Source organism: Plecotus auritus (genome assembly GCF_963455305.1).
Source record: "Plecotus auritus genome assembly, chromosome: 14".
Taxonomy (NCBI): Eukaryota; Metazoa; Chordata; class Mammalia; order Chiroptera; family Vespertilionidae; genus Plecotus; species Plecotus auritus.
Genome location: NC_137780.1, coordinates 4,877,570 through 4,897,328, shown reverse-complemented (window position 1 = coordinate 4,897,328; position 19,759 = coordinate 4,877,570). Strand labels below are relative to the sequence as shown.

General features: G+C 54.8%; 1 protein-coding gene across 1 annotated transcript; it reads right to left on the bottom strand.

Annotated features, from left to right (window-relative positions):
* Nucleotides 1-710: 710 nt before the first annotated feature.
* KCNK1 (potassium two pore domain channel subfamily K member 1) lies at nucleotides 711-18,922 on the bottom strand. Its single transcript, XM_080651385.1, has 3 exons — nucleotides 18,496-18,922; nucleotides 3,918-4,313; nucleotides 711-1,675 (listed from the first exon to the last, which is right to left on the bottom strand). Exons 1-3 carry the CDS (start codon nucleotides 18,848-18,850, stop codon nucleotides 1,416-1,418), a joined length of 1,011 nt encoding a protein of 336 aa, XP_080507511.1. The 5' UTR covers nucleotides 18,851-18,922; the 3' UTR covers nucleotides 711-1,415.
* Between the last annotated feature and the right edge of the window lie 837 nt (nucleotides 18,923-19,759).

Below are 19,759 nucleotides of genomic sequence, written 5' to 3'. Positions count from 1 at the left end.
TCCACTGAGCCAAACCGGTGAGGGCCTTTTTATTTTATTTTAACAAGGTTCTTAGGAAACACCGTCCCACACTTTTTGGTGAATCAAGAGGTAATCTATGTTGCCCGGCCGGCATGGCTCAGGGGTTGAGCGTCGACCTGTGAACCAGGAGGTCACGGTTTGATTCTGGGTCAGGGCACATGCCCGGGTTGTGGGCTTGATCCCCAGGTGGGGCATGCAGGAAGCAACCAATCCATCATTCTCTCTCATCATGGATGTCTCTCTCTCTCTCTCTCTCTCTTCCTCTCTGAAATCAATACAAATAAATTTTTTTTTTCAAAAAGTAAAGCCTCCGATTCAGTTGACAGGATGTCGTCACGTGGGGCCTCTGTGGTCACGTCCCGTGTGTTAGTGGCAGGGGACCGCGGGTCACGGCGCACTTTCGGAACCAACACCTCACCTGTTTCACAGACCGCGAAACAGTCTAAGCCAGCCGTGGGCAAACGACGGCCCGCGGGCCGGACCCGGCTGTTCTATCCGGTTCTCTTGCTCTCCCCTCCGCTCCTTTACTTTGAATTTATATTAGTTCACACAAACACTCCATCCATGCTTTTGTTCCGGCCCTCTGGTCCAGTTTAAGAACCCATGGTGGCCCTCGAGTCAAAAAGTTTGCCCACCCCTGGTAAGGGCTGTTCGCTTCCAGAGAAACGCTGACCAGCACCGCAGGCACCTGAGAGCACACGATTTATTGCAAGGGAACAGACACATTTATTGCAGCGGAATACGGCAGGCATTCGCTCTCCCGGGCATCCTCCCCCTTATCATACTGCAGCCGCACTCGAGTCCTTCGTACGAAGAGAAATCCAAAGAAACGAACTCTACCATCTCGGGGGAAGAGGTTTGCTGAGACGCGCCGGCCGGGACCCCTCTGTACAGGGCAGGAACGTATTGATACCCGGTATGTACACAGTTCATGGGCACCTAGTCGTTATAAATAATAGGGTCATCTTAGGTTCTACAAAAATAATCATTTCGGGTGGGCGCATGCAAACCCATACACGTAAATTTATAAAACAAAGCTCTAGGCTTCTCATTTGCTTTTCAATATAAAGGTTGCTCTTGAGCCGTCCGCTAAGTGATTTCGAGGCAAACCCCAAAGGGCTCCAATTAAAAGTAGAAAACTTTTCCTCACCCCACTAAACAGTCCAGATCATTGTGTTTTGGATGAATGGCAGGTACATACCCCGTGTCCTCAGATACCAGACAGTCCTCCGGAGCAAAAGCTTTCTTTGTTCCCCTTTCTGCTTTGTTTCGAATGTTACCGACAGCGGGTATGGGTTAAACTACCGTTTTGGCTTTTATATTCTCCTAAAGACGAACAAAGCAAAACCTCTCCCTGCCCCGCCCCACCCGGTGCGGGAGGACCAGGCCCGCGCTCAGCGCTGTGGGGGGCCGTCGGCGTGGGCGGGCGGCTCCGGGTCCACGAACGGCTCGTCGGGCTTCTGGTCCTCCTTCCCGCCGGCCGCCTGGTCCGCGATGGAGGAGAAGGACAGCTGGTCATGCTCCATGATATGCACCTGGTCCTCGTCCTTGTCCTTCTTCACGTAGAACATCTTCCGGAACTTCTTCAGCTCGTGCAGCTCGCAGAAGGTTTCCAGCACCACCAGCATGGCCACGAGGCCGAGCAGCAGGTAACCTGCGCGAGAAAACCCGTGTCTCAGTGGGACCCGGTCATGGGCAGATCAAGTCGGGACACCAAGTGTCTGTTCATGAATCAAGTCATCGCCAATGCTCTGATTTCGAGGCACACCTGGAATCCCACGGCTCAAAGAGGGGGAACCAGCCCGGCCGGCGTGGCTCAGTGGTTGAGCATCGATCTAGGAACCAGGAGGTCACGGTTCGATTCCCGGTCAGGACACATGCCCAGGTTGTGGGCTCCATCCCCAGTGTGGGGCGTGCAGGAGCAGCTTATCAATTATCCTCTCTCTCCCCCTGTCCCTTCCTCTGTGGAATCAATAAAAATATATTTTAAAAAATAAGTAAAATAAAATAAAAATAATTATGGTCACTAGAGGAAATCTACACTAATAAACGAGTAAGATGCAAATTGACCATACCTTCACGACACCCACCAGCCAATCAGGAGTGAGTATGCAAATCAATCCAATAAAGATGGCAGGTTAATTTGCATACACAGGCGCTGAGTGGCCGGGGTGGGAAGCTTGCATCGTCACCATGGTGACGAAGCAGGCGTTCCGCATCGCCCCAGCTGCTCCGGGCCTCTGGTCATCAGCGTGGGAAGGCAGAAAGGCAGCTCCGGCCGGAGCAAAGGCGGTGCCGGCAGCCAGGGGAAAGAAGGCCCATTCTTGCACGATCTTTGTGTGCATCGGGCCTCTAGTATGAAATCTCCCTGTAACTACTTGGTACATATTTACGGAACTTAGAAGGTAGCCATGCCCTTTTTAAAGTGTTGGGCGTTTACGAGTGAAGTGTGTGTCCTAGGTGAGCCTGTAAGTTCATGGACATGCTAACAGACATGTGGTTGGGTCAGGTTAGGCCAACAAACCAGGGCCAGGTAGAGCACCTGCCTGCCGACCAGAGCCGTGGTCAGGGCTGGAGCCTTAAAACGTCCTCGATGAGGCAGAAAGGAAAAAGTGCACAGACATTCTGATGCAACTGTACGGTTTCCTAATCTGGACCTCCCAGCTTCCCAGGGGATCACAGGGAATTTGTAAAAGCTATTTAACAAAGATCAGTCTCTGGGCCACCTGACGTGGAGTGCCTATTTTCCATATATAAAATTCTGAAAATGGTTATTAACCCAGTCTACATGTCAAAGGAGAACCAGATGGCCAATAAGATAAGCAACTGTTTTAAGATGTTTCTGGTGAATTAAAGAGCATGGCTGACTGTACCAGACTGTTTGCTTGAGCTTAATATCTGCAAGAAGGCAGAGAAACATGTTTTAATTAGAAGTGGGTTCTCAAGTACATTCTGTGGCACATTTTTACACTGTAATTTATAATGCCTATTATGAGTAAGAAATTGACCTGTACTTTTTTATTTTTTAATTATAGTTTCATTGATTTCAGAGGAGAAGGGAGAGGGAGAGACAGAAACATCAATGATGAGAGAGAATCATCGACCGGCTGCCTCCTGCACGCCCCACGCTGGGGATGGAGCCCGCAACACGGGCATGTGCCATGACCGGAAATCGAACCGTGACCTCCTGGTTCAGAGGTCGACGCTCAACCACTGAGCCACGCCGGCTGGGCCTTGATCTGTGCGTTTAAGGTGTCTGGGGGAAAATAACTCTCAGAAATAATAAGATTTTTACCTAAAGCCTTCTGAAGGGAATCCTGATCCAATGCAACAGTGGTGGTGAAAATGAAAATTTATCCAGGAGAGCCTAAACATCTCATTGATGTTTCTCTCTCTCTCCCTCTCCCTTCCTCTCTGAAATCAATAAAAAATATATATATATATTTTAAGAGGTAATAATCTGGCCCTGGCCGGTTTGGCTCAGTGGATAGAGTGTCAGCGTGTGGACTGAGGGGTCCTGGTTCGGTTCCGGTCGGGGAGCCACATGCCTGGGTTATGGGCTTGGTCCCCAGTGGGGGGCATGCAGGAGGCAGCTGATCGATGATTCTCTCTCATCACTGATGTTTCTATCTCTCTCTCTCTCTCTCCCTTCCTCTCTCTGAAATCAATAAAAAATATTTAAAAAATAAATTAAAAAATAAAAAGAAATAATACGATATTTACATAAAGCGTTCTGAAGGGGGAACCCCGATGCAACGAAACAGTGATGGCGAACTGAAACTGTATCCATGAGAAAGCAACCAGGGCTTCTAGGGACGGCTGCTCGTGGGTAGAGCAGGTGGAGCGTGGCCCGCACCCCGGGTCCTGCGGGCGCGGCACCAGCACCGGGTACTCACAGGTGATGCCCAGCTTGTAGAGCTCCCGGAACTTCTGGTTGTAGCCCTCCCCTGGGACGTAGTCGCCCAGGCCGATGGTGCTCAGGGAGATGAAGCAAAAGTAAAAGGACTCCAGGAAGTTCCAGTCGTCCTCCAGGACCGAGAACACGGCGGCCGGGATGAAGAAGAAGCAAGACACGGTGACCACGCCCAGCAGCACGGCATGGACCAGGGCCACCAGCTGCTTGGAGAAGCCCCAGCGCAGGTGCACGTAGAGCACGGGCCGGCGGGTCACGTGGATGGTGACGCGCTGGACCACGGCGGTCAGGAACAGCAGGGTGAAGGGGATGCCGATGATGGAGTAGATGATGCAGAAGGCCTTGCCCCCGTCCGACAAGGGCACCGTGTGGCCATAGCCTGCAGGAGACGGGTGGGGGGAGGAGAACACAGTTAGTTATGTGTGTATTTAAAATATGTTTTTATTGATTTCAGAGAGAGGAAGAGAGAGGCAGAAACATCGATGATGAGAGAGAAGCACAGACCGGCTGCCTCCTGCATGCCCCACACTGGGGAGATTGAGCCCGCAACCCAGGCATGTGCCCTTGACCAGGAATCGAACTGTGACCTCCTAGTTCATAAGTCGACACTCAACCACTGAGCTCCACCAGCCAGGCTCATTTCTTTCTTTCTTCTTCTTCTTCTTTTTTTTTTTAGTAATTGATGAGAGAGAGAGAGCAGGTTGAGTGGGCTAGCAACATTTCCCAAGTATATTATGTTACTACTAGAGGCCCGGTGCACGAAATTTGTGCATGGGTAGGGTCCCTAGGCCTGGCTAGCGATCAGGGCCGATCAGGGCCTTCCTTCATTCCACGCTGCCCCCTGGTGGTCAGCGCATGTCATAATGGGTGATCAAACTCCCGGTCGGTTGAACTCCCGAGGGGACAATTTGCATATTAGCCTTTTATCAAATAGGACGGTTTATTTTAATACACTGACTACATGAAAACGCCTGGGAAGAGTCCTGTGAAAAATCCTCAAATGGAGTTTTGTCTTAAAAGTTTGATTTTTCTATTTTTTTATTTGTTTTTTAAATATATTTTTACTGATTTCAGAGAGGAAGGGACAGGGGGAGAGAGAGAGAAACATCCATAATGAGAGAGAATCATTGATTGGCCGCCTCCTGCATGCCCCACACTGGGGATCGAGCCCGCAACCCGAGCATGTGCCCTTGATCGGGAATTGAACCGTGACCTCCTGGTTCATAGGTCGATGCTCAACCACGGAGCCACACCTGCCAGGCTCGGAGCCTGTGATAACAGAGAAGGAGAGGGAACCAGGACCAGCGGACCAGGCACGGTGGAAAAACAATGACACCCCAGTGAAGGTGCAGACATTGGACAAGGGCAAGAAAATGAAGGCAAGAGCTGCCCACTCACAGGACTGAGCCCTGACTTCTCTTCCAATCTTTCGTGCAACTATCTGGTTACATGGCACATCCAGAAACCATAACATCTTTTCCCTCTTGCCACTTCCGCAGGTTCTAAGGCGCCATCGGTTCCACAAAACAAGCATTAAACACACACAGTAGGGCCGGTGGTCCCAGCATGTGTAACGTTAAACACACACAGTAGGGCCGGTGGTCCCAGCATGTGTAACATTAAACACACACAGTAGGGCCGGTGGTCCCAGCACGTGTAACATTAAACACGCACAGTAGGGCCGGTGGTCCCAGCACGTGTAACATTAAACACACACAGGAGGGCCGGTGGTCCCAGCATGTGTAACATTAAACACACACAGTTGGGCCGGTGGTCCCAGCCTGTGTAACATGAAACACACACAGTAGGGCCGGTGGTCCCAGCACGTGTAACATGAAACACACACAGTAGGGCCGGTGGTCCCAGCACGTGTAACATTAAACACACACAGTAGGGCCGGTGGTCCCAGCACGTGTAACATTAAACACGCACAGTAGGGCCGGTGGTCCCAGCACGTGTAACATTAAACACGCACAGTAGGGCCGGTGGTCCCAGCACGTGTAACATTAAACACGCACAGTAGGGCCGGTGGTCCCAGCACGTGTAACATTAAACACGCACAGTAGGGCCGGTGGTGCCAGCCCTACTTTCCACCAGGCCCGAGTCCCTGCCAGTTCCAGGCGGTCCACGCGGCAGCCAGAGCAAACCCCCCCGCAGGGCGTGAGGCTCAGCGGACGGTTAAAACCTCACCAACACTTCGCCCTGAAAGACTAACATGTCTGAACAAGTCCGTTCAGGAAAAAGCCAGCGAAACACATTTTTTTTTCCAAAATTGGATTCTGCAAAAAAAAAAAAAAAAAAAAAAAAACAAAACTCCCGTCTGGGATTGTCATTGAAAATGGGTTTCAAATCAGATTCCTAAGATCTATAACCTGCTTAGAAAGACATCCTGGACAACCTCCTGCTTCCGACCCCCCAAACGATCTGCTTTGTTCCGGCTCCTTGCAGGGTCCACGTGGCAGTCAAGGTCGCCCATCTGTGGCCGGAAAACACACGGGTTACCCATGAGCCACGGGGCGCCAGGATCCCACAGAAATCATGTGCAACTTGTACATCTAAATCCACGTGCATTTTCCTGTGAGAGATTCCAGGCCGGAGACTCAGGAGGGTTGAGAACCGCGGCTCTGAGCGGGGGTTCCTCACCGCTGTTGTTTTTTGAAAATATATTTTTATTGATGTCCGAGAGGAAGGGAGAGGGAGAGACAGAAACATCAACGATGAGGGAGAATCCTGGACCGCCTGCCTCCTGCACGCCCCACGCTGGGGATGGAGCCCACAACCTGGGCATGTGCCCTGACCTTTGTGACCTCCTGGTTCACAGGTCCATGCTCAACCACGGAGCCCCGCCGGCCGGGCTGAGTGTAGGTCCCTGAATCCGTCTGTTCCTGGCACCGCCAGCTGCCCCTGGAACCCCGGCTCGAGTGGCAGGGGTTGGCGAGGGCAGTGGGCACCGTGCAGGCTCAGAGAACAGTTACAGGAGGTGGAAGCGTGCCGGGGGAGGCCATGTGAGAGGCATGCATAAAGCGGTCCAGGGAACAGACAGGTGGCTCAGAGCCAGGATGCACGCCTGCCACGGAGGAAGGATGCTCTCGTGGTCAGAGATACGTGGAAGCAATGAAGGTGGAAGTGTTTTTTGTTGTTAATCCACAAGGATATTTCCCCATTGATTTTTAGAGAGAGTGGAAGGGAAAGGGAGAGATAGAGAAACATGGATGTGAGAGAGAGAGAGACATTGATGGGTTGCCTCCTGCACGCGCCCCGACCAGGACCCGGGCCGGGGAGGAGCCTGCCACCGAGGTACCTGCCCTTGACGGGAATCGAACCCGGGACCCTTTGGTCTGCAGGCCGATGCTCCGTCCACTGAGCCACACCGGCCGGGGCAAAGGTTATGTTTTACTTGCCCACACAGGGAGTGGTGCTATTTGCTTTGTGGGCGGTTACCCAAAATAGTAAGGAAAGACAGCAGGCAGCAGGAAACGAAGAAGAGGCAGACGGACTCCGTGAAGGAAGCCACAGGCTCGAGTCCTCAGCTGAGCAGGATGCAGAGGATGGGACATCGCGGGCTTCATTCATTCCCGGGTGGCCACGAACCCAAGCGACTCACGGCGTCAGATACCCCGCAAGGCAGCCAGGAGAGCGCATCTGTCACGCGTGTGGACACACACCCTGCCCCACGGAGCCAAACGGAGGGCGGACAGCTGCGTGGCGGGGTCCCGTGAATCCCGCCCTCTCTGAAAATAGTGCTTTCTGGCATCGAACACTTTCCCGCGCCAGGCTCAGCTCCGCCACGGAGCCCGGGATGCAGAGCTGGGCTGTTCTTCACGCCTGCTCCTCCCCAGCTGGGCCCCACGCCCGCACCTGTGCCAGGGGCTGTGCAGCCAGGAGATGGCCGCCCACACTGGGCCACCATCTGTCAGCGCCTCACGGGCCCCGGTCCCATCTGCCGTAGCGAGAGGCATTCTCACTTCTGCAGAATTCCCCAAGCCTGTCATTTCTTTTTCCTTTCCTTTCCTTTCCAAAGTACACGGAGTGGCCAGATGATGATGATCTCTGAACGCGTAATCATCTGGCCACTCAGTGTAGATCCTATAGAATAAAACGCTAATATGCAAATTGTCCCCTCGAGCAGGAGTTCGACCAGCAGGCAGGCCAGCCAACCGCCCACGTCCCCTCCCCCTGGCCAGGCTGGCCGGACCCCACCCATGCACGAATTCATGCACCAGGCCTCTAATATATATATAAATATACACTGAGTGGCCAGATTATTATGCGTTCAGAGATCATAATAATCTGACCACTCAGTGTATATTTTTATTGACTTCAGAGAGGAAGAGAGAGGGAGAGGGAGAGAAACATCAATGATGAGAGAGAACCATTGATTGGCTGCCTCCTGCACGCCCCCCACTGGGGATCAAGCCTGCAACCCCGGGCATGTGCCCTGACCGGGAATCGAACCGTGACCTCCTGGTTCCTAGGATGACCCTCAACCACTGAACCCCGCTGGCCGGACTCATTTCTTTTCTTTCTTTCTTCTTCTCCTTTTTTGGTAATTTATGAGAGAGAGAGCAGGTTGAGTGGGCTAGCAACATTTCCCAAGTATATTATGTTACTCTGGTTTATGTGAACACACTGAGTACATGAGAATGCCCTGGGGAAGAGCCCTCAAAAATCCTCTAATGGAGTTTTGTCTTAAAATGCTAATTTTTCTTTTTTTTTTTAATTTTTTTTATTTTTTAAATATATTTTTATTGATTTCAGAGAGAAAGAGAGAGGGAGAGGGAGACAGAAACATCCATGATGAGAGAGAATCATGGATCGGCTGCCTCCTGCACGCCCCCTACAGGGGATGGAGCCCACAACCCAGGCATGCGCCCTGACCGGGAATCGAACTGTGACCTCCTGGTTCAAAGGTCAGTGCTCAACCACTGAGCCACATCAGCTGGGCTTAACATGCTGATTTTTTTTAAAAAACATACTTTTACTGTTCCATACCTGTCAGAAGGATGCCAATGACAAGTCCATCCAGGACAGGGTCGATGTCTACGGGTCACGCGACGAACACCTTGGTAACTTCCTCCCCACCCGCTTCCCAAAGACCTCACTGCCATGTTCACGTGATTCACGCATTCGTCATCCACACAGCTGTCACGAAAACGACCGACACAACCCTACCCAAGGGGGCCGGTAACGCGCCTGCCCCTGGAGAGGGCCAAGGAGGAAGCGCTGATAAGGAGCTACAGGTAGACAAGGTCTGCAGACATTTCTGAGAACAGCGCGTGCTGTCCCCTCGCTCATCCCTTTGAAGGCAAGGGCTGGGTCGGAGGCGAGAGGCTCCCGAAAACGCAGTTCTGAGAGCTTCCCTGCGATGGGAGCCGACGAGGAAGACACACCAGGGCCGCAGAGGGCAGGGGTGGGGGTCAGAGTCCGACTCCGGCTCCTGAGAAGGGACACGGGGCCGCGGCCTCCGGGATGGGCGTGAGGCCAGCAGAGGCGCCCAGTTCCGTGAAGGACTAAGAAGTCGTGCCCAGCCCGGCCGGCCGGCGTGGCTCAGCATCGACCTAGGAACCGGGAGGTCACAGTTCGATTCCCGGTCAAGGGCACATGCCCGGGTTGCCGGCTCCATCCCCAGTAGGGGGCGTGCAGGAGGCAGCCGATCCATGATTCTCTCTCATCATGGATGTTTCTCTCTCTCTCTCTCCCTCTCCCTTCCTCTCTGAAATCATATAAAATAAAAAAACATGTTTTTAAAAAACACACAACTCTTCTTTGCTTTTCAAACATTTCCTCCTGCGTGTGTCTCTCAGCCCTGCCTCTGAGCCGGGGCTAAAAGACCCACCTGCGCGTGCGGGTCAGAGACAGGCAATCCTGGGTGCCCTTCAGCAAAAATGAACATTGGAGCTGAGAGAGACGCCAGCCAGCTCTCCTTCACCCGAGCCCAGGGCACGAAGACATTTTCTCGCGTGCCGGTTACACTGGGTTTCTAGTACCTGCCTTACATTTCAACACAAAAGCTTCAAGCCACAGTGGGGCCACTCCGGAGCGGAGCTGAAGTCCAGGTTTTGGTGCATCCACGCCTGTTCAACAGCACCAACAGGATGTGGGGCAGGACCCTACTACTTAGAACCTTTCAAAACCAGCTCCAAATGCCCGTCTGCCACTCACGGACACACGAACGCACGACAGGGGCCGTCTGGAACGACACCCTTCAGAGGCGATGGATCACCTTTTGGCTGAATCCCTGAGAATTGGGGGTGAGGGACCCAGCTCCCCAGAGCCCCCCTCTCTGTCCGGAAGGCTGGAGTCCGGCCAACCCGCACCTGTGAGAGGAGGTGGAGGGGCACAGGGCTGGGTTCCTGCCACAGACACACCCGGAGAGACACACATTCCCCGTACAGGGACACCGTGGCTGCTCACGGCCTCGCTCGGGGCTCACACTGTGACACGGTGGGGGTGTCGCCCAGGGCCATCTCCCTGACCCCTCGGTGCCCCAGGGCCCAGGTGTCCCCATGGATGTCCGCCCCCACTCTGCCTGAGGGTCCCCCGGCCCCAGCCCCCACTCTGCCTGTGGGTCCCCCGGCCCCATCTCCGGACTCTCTGTCCGTCCTGATGGTCCCCCGGGCAGTCGCTCTGCCTCGGGACAGGACACCTTGTCCTCGGTGACTGCAAAGGCCTCCGCCCGGCCGGCGTGGCTCAGCGGTTGAGCGCTGACCTATGAACCAGGAGGTCACGGTTTGATGCCCGGTCAGGGCACATGCCCGGGTTGCAGGCTCCATCCCCAGTGGGGGGCGTGCAGGAGGCAGCCGATCCATGATTCTCTCTCATCATGGATGTTTCTCTCTCTCTCTCCCCGTCTCCCTTCCTCTCTGAAAGCAATAAAAATATATTAAAACGAAAAAGAAGCACGCCTCAGTGCCATGTGGCCCAGCCCAGCTGTCCCTGTCAGACGCCGGGCTGTTTGTCAAAGGGCAGGGTCAAGTGCAAACAGTACTTCCCACACCGAGGCCTCTGCCCTCACCCTTAGGCCTCCTGTGGCCACTTGCCAGCCAGCAGGTGGCTCTGGGCCCTGGGTGGCTGCCACCCTCACGACCTCACGACCTCACGACCTCTCGCAGGCCGGGCTCCGCCCTCTCCCGGGAACCTGGGCTGTACATGTATGTCCTCCTCTGTACATGTATGTCCTCCTCTGTGTCACCCACCAAACCTACCACATTTCTTTTTTTTTAAATATATTTTTATTGATGTCAGAGAGGAAGGAAAGGGAGAGAGAGATAGAAACATCCATGATGAGAGAGAATCATGGATCGCCTGCCTCCTGCACGCCCCACACTGGGGGTCCAGCCCGCAATCCAGGCACGCGCCCTGACCACGAATCGAACCTGGGACCCTTCAGTCCGCAGGCGGATGCTCTATCCACTGAGCCAAATCAGCCAGGGCCCTACCACGTTTCTTTTATTTTTTTTTAATACATTTTATTGATTTTTTACAGAGAGGAAGGCAGAGGGATAGAGAGTTAGAAACATCGATGAGAGAGAAACATCGATCAGCTGCCTCCTGCACACCTCCCACTGGGGATGTGCCCGCAACCACGGTATATGCCCTTGACCGGAATCGAACCTGGGACTCTTGAGTCTGCAGGCTGACACTCTATCCACTGAGCCAAACCGGTCAGGGCCCCACCACGTTTCTTGTTCATCTCAAGTCCCCTCCTCCATGAAGCTTCTCGGAATATTTCGGTCACCCCTCCAAATCCTACAACCGTCACCAGGGCCCCACCCGATTCCAGGTAGGGATCTGCACCCGCCCGGCTCCACAGGAGATCGGTGGGTTCGTTTAGTCTCCCCAGCCGGGCTGGAGGTTTACTGGGGTCAGTGACTGTCCCTGCATGTGGGGTACAGAGCACAGAGATCTGGGACCACAGAAGGTTAGCACAGCAGAGACCCCCAGTCAGCCCTTTCATCGTACAGAGAAGGTACCGGACGCTGTTGGGACCGTGATCCGCCCGAAGGGAACCCAATCCTCCCAGCCTTTGATCAACGCCGCCACCCGTTTCATCCCAACCCCTTTCATGGAAGCCCTCCCGGGTTTATTTTATATATATTTTTAATAGATTTCAGAGAGGAAGGGAGAGGGGGAGAGAGAGAGAGAAACATCAGTGATGAGAGAGAATCATGGATGGGCTGCCTCCTGCACGCCCCGCACTGGGGATCGAGCCCCCAACCTGGGCATGTGCCCTGACCGGGAATCGAACCCTGACCTCCTGGTTCATAGGTCGACACTCTCAACCACGGAGCCACGCCGGCCGGGCCTCCCTGGTTTCTTTTTAAAAGTCCCTCAAGAGCACTTCTAAGCAGCGTTGGCTTCGTCTACGTGGGGTGATTCGGGATATCGGAAAGCAAACCTCCTCCTTGGAATTCACATCCCCCTGAAGACAATTCGCAGGCTCCCTCGTCACTCACCGGGCTGTGTTTTAAATGTCAGTTCAGCCTGACGTCATCGATGACACTGGAACCAGCAACTCCGTCGTCGCTGGGCTGAGGAGGGAGAGCCATACCTGCCGTGGTGGTGAGGGGTCACTGCCCCGAGCTGCCCCCCGCCCCGGCCGGCCCTGCACGGAGACCAGGACACTCAGGAGGGACAGGCCAGGACGCACACACCCCACCAGCCCTGGGTCACATGACACAGGCTCGCCAGGGCCGGAAACCACAGCACCGATCAACACGGAGCGTGGTTCTGAGTGAGCCGGAGAGGAAGCTGCCCGTGCACGTGGGGAGGCGGGGGTGTCTGTGCGGCCGCATTCAGGGACTGTCCCGACCAGCGGGTGCCTGGCCGCGCTGCGCAAGGACAGATGTAGGGTGAGGTCGTGTTCCACACTCTGCTCACAGAAGTGTGCACTTTTTTTGGGTAATTTGAGTCCTGTTCTTTCTTTCCCTTTTTGTTGGTTCCATTTAAAATAATAATAATAATAAATATATATATGTATATATTATTGATTTCAGAGAGGAAGGGAGAGGGAGAGATAGAAACATCAGTGATCCAAGCATCATTGACCGGCTGCCTCCTGCATGCCCCCCACTGGGGATCGAGCCCGCAACCATGGCACGTGCCCTTGACGGGAATTGAACCGACAACCCTTCGGTCCGAGGCCCGGTGCTCTAACCACTGAGCAACGCCGGCGGGGCTGTTGGTTCCATTTCTAAGCATAAGATACACTGCGGAGGCAGGAGTGCGAGGTGGGTGTGGGGACGACAGATGGCTGCCCAACGGGTCCTCCTGTGACAGCGCAGGGCTTCCCCGCCCGCCTGCCCACCTGCCAGGGTGTCTGTGCGGTTGTGGTGGCCCGTGTCACAGCTGGGGGACACGCGGGCGTGATGGGGGCTGTCCCTCATCTGAACTCCTCAGAGAGCAGCTGAGCACAGCCTCTGCGGCTCCGACAACGAACTTAATCCACCGGACCGCGGTCTTTAAATAATTGAGTGCCCCGGCAACCGGCGTCCAAACACGTAAAGAATTTTAGATACAAGAATGTCTTAACCTTTTCATTCTAGTCTCAGACATGCACGTTCCCCCCCGTTATTCACAGCATGGGGTGACATAAAAAATACAGCAGTTAAGCCCTCGCCGGTGTGGCTCAGTGGCTAGAGCGTTGGCCTGCAGACTGAAGGGTCCCGGGTTCGACTCGGGTCAAGGGCACGTGCCCAGGTTGTGGGCTCCATCCCCAGGGTGGGGCGTGCAGGAGGCAGCCGATCCATGATTCTCTCTCATCATGGATGTTTCTCTCTCTCCCTCTCCCTTCCTCTCAGAAATCAATAAGGATATACACTGAGTGGCCAGATTATTATGATCTCTGAATGCATAATAATCTGGCCACTCAGTGTATTACATATATATATTAGAGTCCCAGTGCATGAATTCGTGCATGGGTGGGGTCCGGCCAGCCTGGCCAGGGGGAGGGGACATGGGCGGTTGGCCGGCCTGCCTGCTGGTCGAACTCCTGGTCGAGGGGACAATTTGCATATTAGCCTTTTATTCTATAGGATATACACTGAGTGGCCAGATGATTATGCGTTCAGAGATCATCATCATCTGGCCACTCCGTGTATATTTTAAGAAAACCCAGCGTTTGAGAAGAGGATGCTCAGGTCACCGAGGGCAGTGGGGAGCCACAGTGCTGAGGTGGCATCCTGTGGTGACTCATGGTAACTCGGCAAACTTAACACCGAGCGAAGAAAGTCACTCGGGGTGGCCTCGGTCACGTGACGCCTTTCCCATCTGTTACAAACTGGGTGCTATTTGAAGCTCACAGAGTCCGACAATGCTGAGGTGCCTTGTGGGGGGGGGGGGGGGGGAAAGGATGTTTTTCTTATTTCCTGCCTAGAAATAGAAGAGCTAGGTGCCCTGAAGAGACCCACCCCGTCTCCTTGTCTCCCTTTGCTGCGGGTCGTTTCTCCTTAGCGATTCTCCCCAGGTAACCCCTGTGCGTTTTATGTTGTCCCCGTGTGGACTGTCCCTCCTTCCCCCTCCCAGACAGACACACAGGCAAGAGGGAGACCAGCCCCCGGCAAACCTCATGCTCCATAAACCTCGCTGGAGAGCTATTCCCCTGAGCCCCAGGGGCCGATGCACACGGTCAGGATCTGATCTGGATCAAGGAGATAGTCGCCAGTTAAATACCACTGCGCAGGCCGGCCGGCGAGACTCAGTGGCTGAGCGTCGACTTAGGAACCAGGAGGTCACGGTGCGGTTCCCGGTCAGGGCACGTGCCCGGGGGGCAGGCTCCATCCCCGATTGTGCAGGAGGCAGCCGATCCATGAGTCTCTCTCATCATGGATGTTTCTATCTCTCTCTCCTTCTCCCTTCTTCTCTGAAACCAATAAAAATATATTTTAAAATAAATAAATAAACAAATAAAGGCTGTTGTCCGTGTCTGACACAACCCAAGCAATCTCTTTACTATAAGCACCGACTCTGTTTCACAGACCAGGAAAGGGAAAGACACCCAGAAAGTAACAGACAAGCCCTCTGAGGGTCTGATTCCTGCTCAGGGAGAGAATGACCCCTGACCTTTCAGATGGGATCCCTCTGCACCCCCAACTCCCCCATGACCCCTTTCCAACCTGACCTCGTGTCAGGGCCAAACCCCTGCCACCAACTCTGAGGACAGCACCCAGAATGAACAAAAGAAGTCAGGACACCACCTGAATCCGGGCGGTGGAAGCGTGGCGGAAGGCAGGGTACCCCCAAAGTCGCCTGCTTTTGGATGGAGACCACAGCTCGGGCAACGGAGAAATTACAGGCGTCGGTGCCTCGTGGATTTGGCTGCAGTCGGGATCAGATGGCGTCCCTTCAGAACCCGCTCTAGCCCTGTGCCCTCTGACTATGCCAGACACCTGAAACCCCACTGTGATGGGCCCGAACACGGAGCACCGGCATTTCCCCGTGCGCCAACCCCACCGTCCACAAAACCACCTGACCTCAGAGGCACCCCATTTCCCACCAGGTGTCTGCACAAGCAAAGCTGGTATTCTTTTCCTTTCTTTTTAAAAAATATATTTTATTGATTTTTTTACAGAGAGGAAGGGAGAGAGAGAGTTAGAAACATCGATCAGCTGCCTCCGGCACACCTCCTCCTGGGGATGTGCCTGCCACCAAGGTACATGCCCTTGACCGGAATCGAACCTGGGACCTTTCAGTCCACAGGCCGACACTCTATCCACTGAGCCAAACCGGTTAGGGCAGTGGTCGGCAAACTGCGGCTCTGTTGACTAATGAGTTTGCCAACCACTGGGATAGGGCCTTAATCACAAGGAACAACAACAGCCTGTAATTATTGGAATTGAGAGTCTAGGTCAGTGGTCGGCAAACTCATTAGTCAACAGAGCGGCAAACCGCGGCTCGCGAGCCGTATGTGGCTCCTGAGCCGCAGTTTGCCGACCACTGGGTTAGGGCAAAGCTGGTATTCATGACCAGGTGTATAGTTATGCCATAAAAGCAAATGCTTGATTTCTTTCGAGCCACAGTCATTTATAATAATAACTATATCCTAGGTACCAACCCCAAACTTCTTCCAAATAGACCAGGAAGACTGGACTCAATTCTCCCCCGGAAAGGATGCTGGCACTTTCTGGGGTGAGAAGCTGCTGGCCTAATGCATTCATGTGCCTCAGAGACCAGAGGACCCCCGAGAACAGAACCTAGGGGGTGCCCACTGCTTCTATTCTGGGCAAGACAGGGGCTGGCCGTGCTGATGGGCTGACTGACAATTATCTCAGTGACTATCCACCAACAGAGCTAACACACACACACACACACACACACACACACACACACGCCTACAGCATGTCTAGTATCTACCCGAGTTGTCTGGTACTTTTCCGGATAACATTTTCCTAGGCATGAAGTACCCTAGCTTTACCTGAAAAACCAGCTGATCCTCTGCCACAAATCCCGTGTTTTGACACCATCCCGAACTTCAGATGTGTCAGGAGCAGGTCAGTACCAGACCAGCAGAGAAACATGCTGGATGTAGGATAGATTCTAAATTCTGTTAGCATTCTCCTTAAATGAGCAAACCCAGCTCTATCCTACCCATGAAAAAAGTCCATTGATTCTGCTAATTTTACAAACCCTAAGAGGCCCCATTTCCACCTCGTGTATCCTTAAGTGCCCCTTGCACTGATTTCCTTAATGAAGTCTTGTTTTGCATGAATAACAGACTTTCTCGGGAACTACAATGCAATCGGAATACCAACAATCAGAGATCCATTCCCCTGGCCAGTGGATAGATCCTCAGCCAGCGGACTGAAGGGACCCGGATTCGACTCCCGTCAAGGGCACCTGCCCGGGTTGCTGGCTCGATCCTCAATGTGGGGCGTGCAGGAGGCAGCTGATCCATGATTCGCTCTCATCACTGATGTTTCTGTCGCTCTCTCCCTCTCCCTTCCCCTCTGAAGTCAATTAAAATACATTTTTAAAAATTCACACAAAAAAAACACACAAGACTTCTTGTTTATTCCATTTTAGTCATTCACCCCAGACTTCTGAATCATTGTCTTACAGAACCCAAGCCCACAGTGTACTTACTAGCAGCTATTCTCAAATAATTACCCAAACAAATGGACTGGATATAGCCCAGGGATTTCAAAACAAACAAACCCTGGCAGGTGGGAAGGGGGGGGGGGGGTGAAGGCAGAGTTGAAGTAACAAAGTAGATTCACCTGCCAAGGAGCAGGGACGGGGTGCAAAGAATTCCTGGCAGGGGAACCACAAGGCCGCGATTCCGGGCCACACTGGCTGCTAGGACGTGTGTGACCTTGTGCAAGTCAGGATGATGGTTCAAAAGATCAGATTTTGCCCGGCCAGTGTGGCTCAGTGGTTGAGCATGGACTTACGATCCAGGAGGTCACGGTTCGATTCCCCGTTAGGGCACATGCCCTGGGTTGTGGGCTCGATCCCCCCCATACAGGAGACAGCCCATCAATGATTCTCTCTCATCATTGATGTTTTTATCTCTCTCTCTCTCTCTCTCTCCCCCTCCCTCCTCTCTCTGAAAGCAATAAAAATATTTTTTAAAAACAAAACAAACACAAAAGGCCAGATGCACGGAGCACTCTCTAGGGTACATTCCAGGTGCATCGGCCCACATAGCAATACCTCCCTGCGGGTGTATGTGCCTCTCTCAGCCTCGAGGAAACCCAGCCTCCCTTCATCTAGACCAGCCCAGTAGCGCTGCCCCGGGGCGCAGGGCGGGCCTCGGTCACCGGGGGCGTGGGGCGCTCCTCCACTCGTGCCCGCCCTGCTGGGTGAGTCCTGCGAGGGAGGCAAGTGCGCCTCGAAGTTTAAGGCTGGCTCCCCATCCAGAAAGTTGAAATACTGCTGAATCAGGGTGCCCCATTTTGCCAGATCCATGAAGTTCCCTCACCCCTCCTCCTCCTCTGAAAAAAAAAAAAAAAAACACCCATAAAAAACAAACAAAACCGGATGGGCCTGTGTGCCGAGGTCACCCCGAGGAGCAGAGTGATGTCACTCGGTTCCCTCGCTGCACACCCCCCCCCCCCCCGCAGGTAGAAAGGAGCCCACAAGCCTATGCATCATCCAGGGAAAGGCGCCCTGGAAAGGTGACCCCGCCATGCGTTACCCTGCGAGTCTGCGGCCTGTGCGCGCGGGATGGGTCCGGGGAAGGTGCGCGCCCTGGGAAGTCTGAGTGTCCCCGCACCCCGGGGCCCAGGCCAGGACGGTGTGGGTTCCATCCAACCAGACGGCTGGGGGTCGGGGACCCAGAAAAAAAGGACGTAGCCCATTAAGCCCCTCTAGCCACCCAGGCCGAAGGCTTTGGGGGCCACTTCCCAAGAGTTCCCGGGCGGCAGACCCAATTCACATTCTTAGGCCACCTCCCCAGCTTCCGGCTCCCCAGCCCGCCCGTGGCCAGTCTCCCAGCGAGGGGAGGTGGCCGGTGGCCGGGGTTGGGGTGGGTGCCTCGGAGAGGCGGGGGCGCAGGGGGAGGGGGACGCAGGGGGAGGAGCGCGCGCCAGGGGACCACGGCGGCCGGGGCCATCGGCGCCTACCGGTGGTGGAGAGCACGGTGCTGGCGAAGAAGAGCGCGGAGGTGAAGTCCCAGTTCCAGCTGCCCGAGGCGTTGCCCAGCGCCGACACGCCGTAGTTGCTGGCCTCCAGCACGCGGCCCAGGAAGCGCTCGAGCTGCGCCTCCGACAGGCACTCGTGCTGCTCCAGGAAGCGCCGCTTCAGCTTGCGCAGCTCCTGGCGCAGCAGGTCCTCGTACGGCAGCTCCACGGACGAGAAGACCACGGCGCCGAAGACCAGGTAGAGCAGGTAGCCGAGCACCAGGAGGCCGAAGCACCAGGCCGAGCGGTGCCGCTCCACCAGGCGCCCGCACGAGCTGCCCGCCAGGGACTGCAGCATCTTCCCGCGCCGGGCCCCGCCGCGCCGGCTGCCCGCACCCGGCGATCGGCTCCCCGCGCCACCCGCCCCGCCCCGAGCCCGCCCTTGGTTCCCGCCCCTCCGCGCCCGCCCTGGGCTCCGGCGGCCCCGCGCCCCCCTGCGCACCTCTCGTCCCCCCGCGCCGCGCTCCGTTCCCGCCCCGCCCTCAGCGGCCAGCCCGCGTCCCGATTGGCTGCTCCCGGAGGTGTTCGTCCCCCTTTCCTGCTTCCTTCAGGACGCAAAGTGGCGGTGAGGTGGCGCTGACGTGGGGCAGGAGCAGGTAACCTGAGCGCCTTGGGGACCGCGCGCAAAGTTGGCCCGAGCGCCAGGCTGGGCGGGGGCAGGCGCCTCCTGCTCCGCTGGGTTCAGTGAGAGAACCGGTTTGGCCCCTGGTGGGATGAGAGCATGTGCGTGTGTGTGCACGTGTGTGTGAGGGTGTGTGTTTGTGTGTGTGCACGTGCATGTCTGACATGTGGCCGTGTGTGCATCTGTGTGATTGCGTGTCTGTGCATGAGCATGCGTGTGTGCATGAGCGTGTGTGCCTATGCGTGTGCTCACGTGTGCACACTCATGTGAGTGCATGTGTTTGCTCATACATGTGGATGTGTGCACGTACGTGTGTGCATGTGGGGTGTGCATGCACATGCGTAAAGGTATGTGTGTGTCTGAGTGTACACGTGCATGTGTGAGTGTCTGCAAGAGCGTTTTTGTGTGTGCACGTGAGTGTGCTTGTGTCTGTGAGTGTGCGTGGAAGTGTGTGTGTGTGTATCTCTATGGACTCGAATAAGTGTGTGTCTGTGTGCCTGCGCTGTTGGCTACGCCCTGCTGTCCAGGCCCCCGTGAAACCCTCCTTCCTCATGAGTCACTATTGCCAAACAGCGAGCCCTGGGG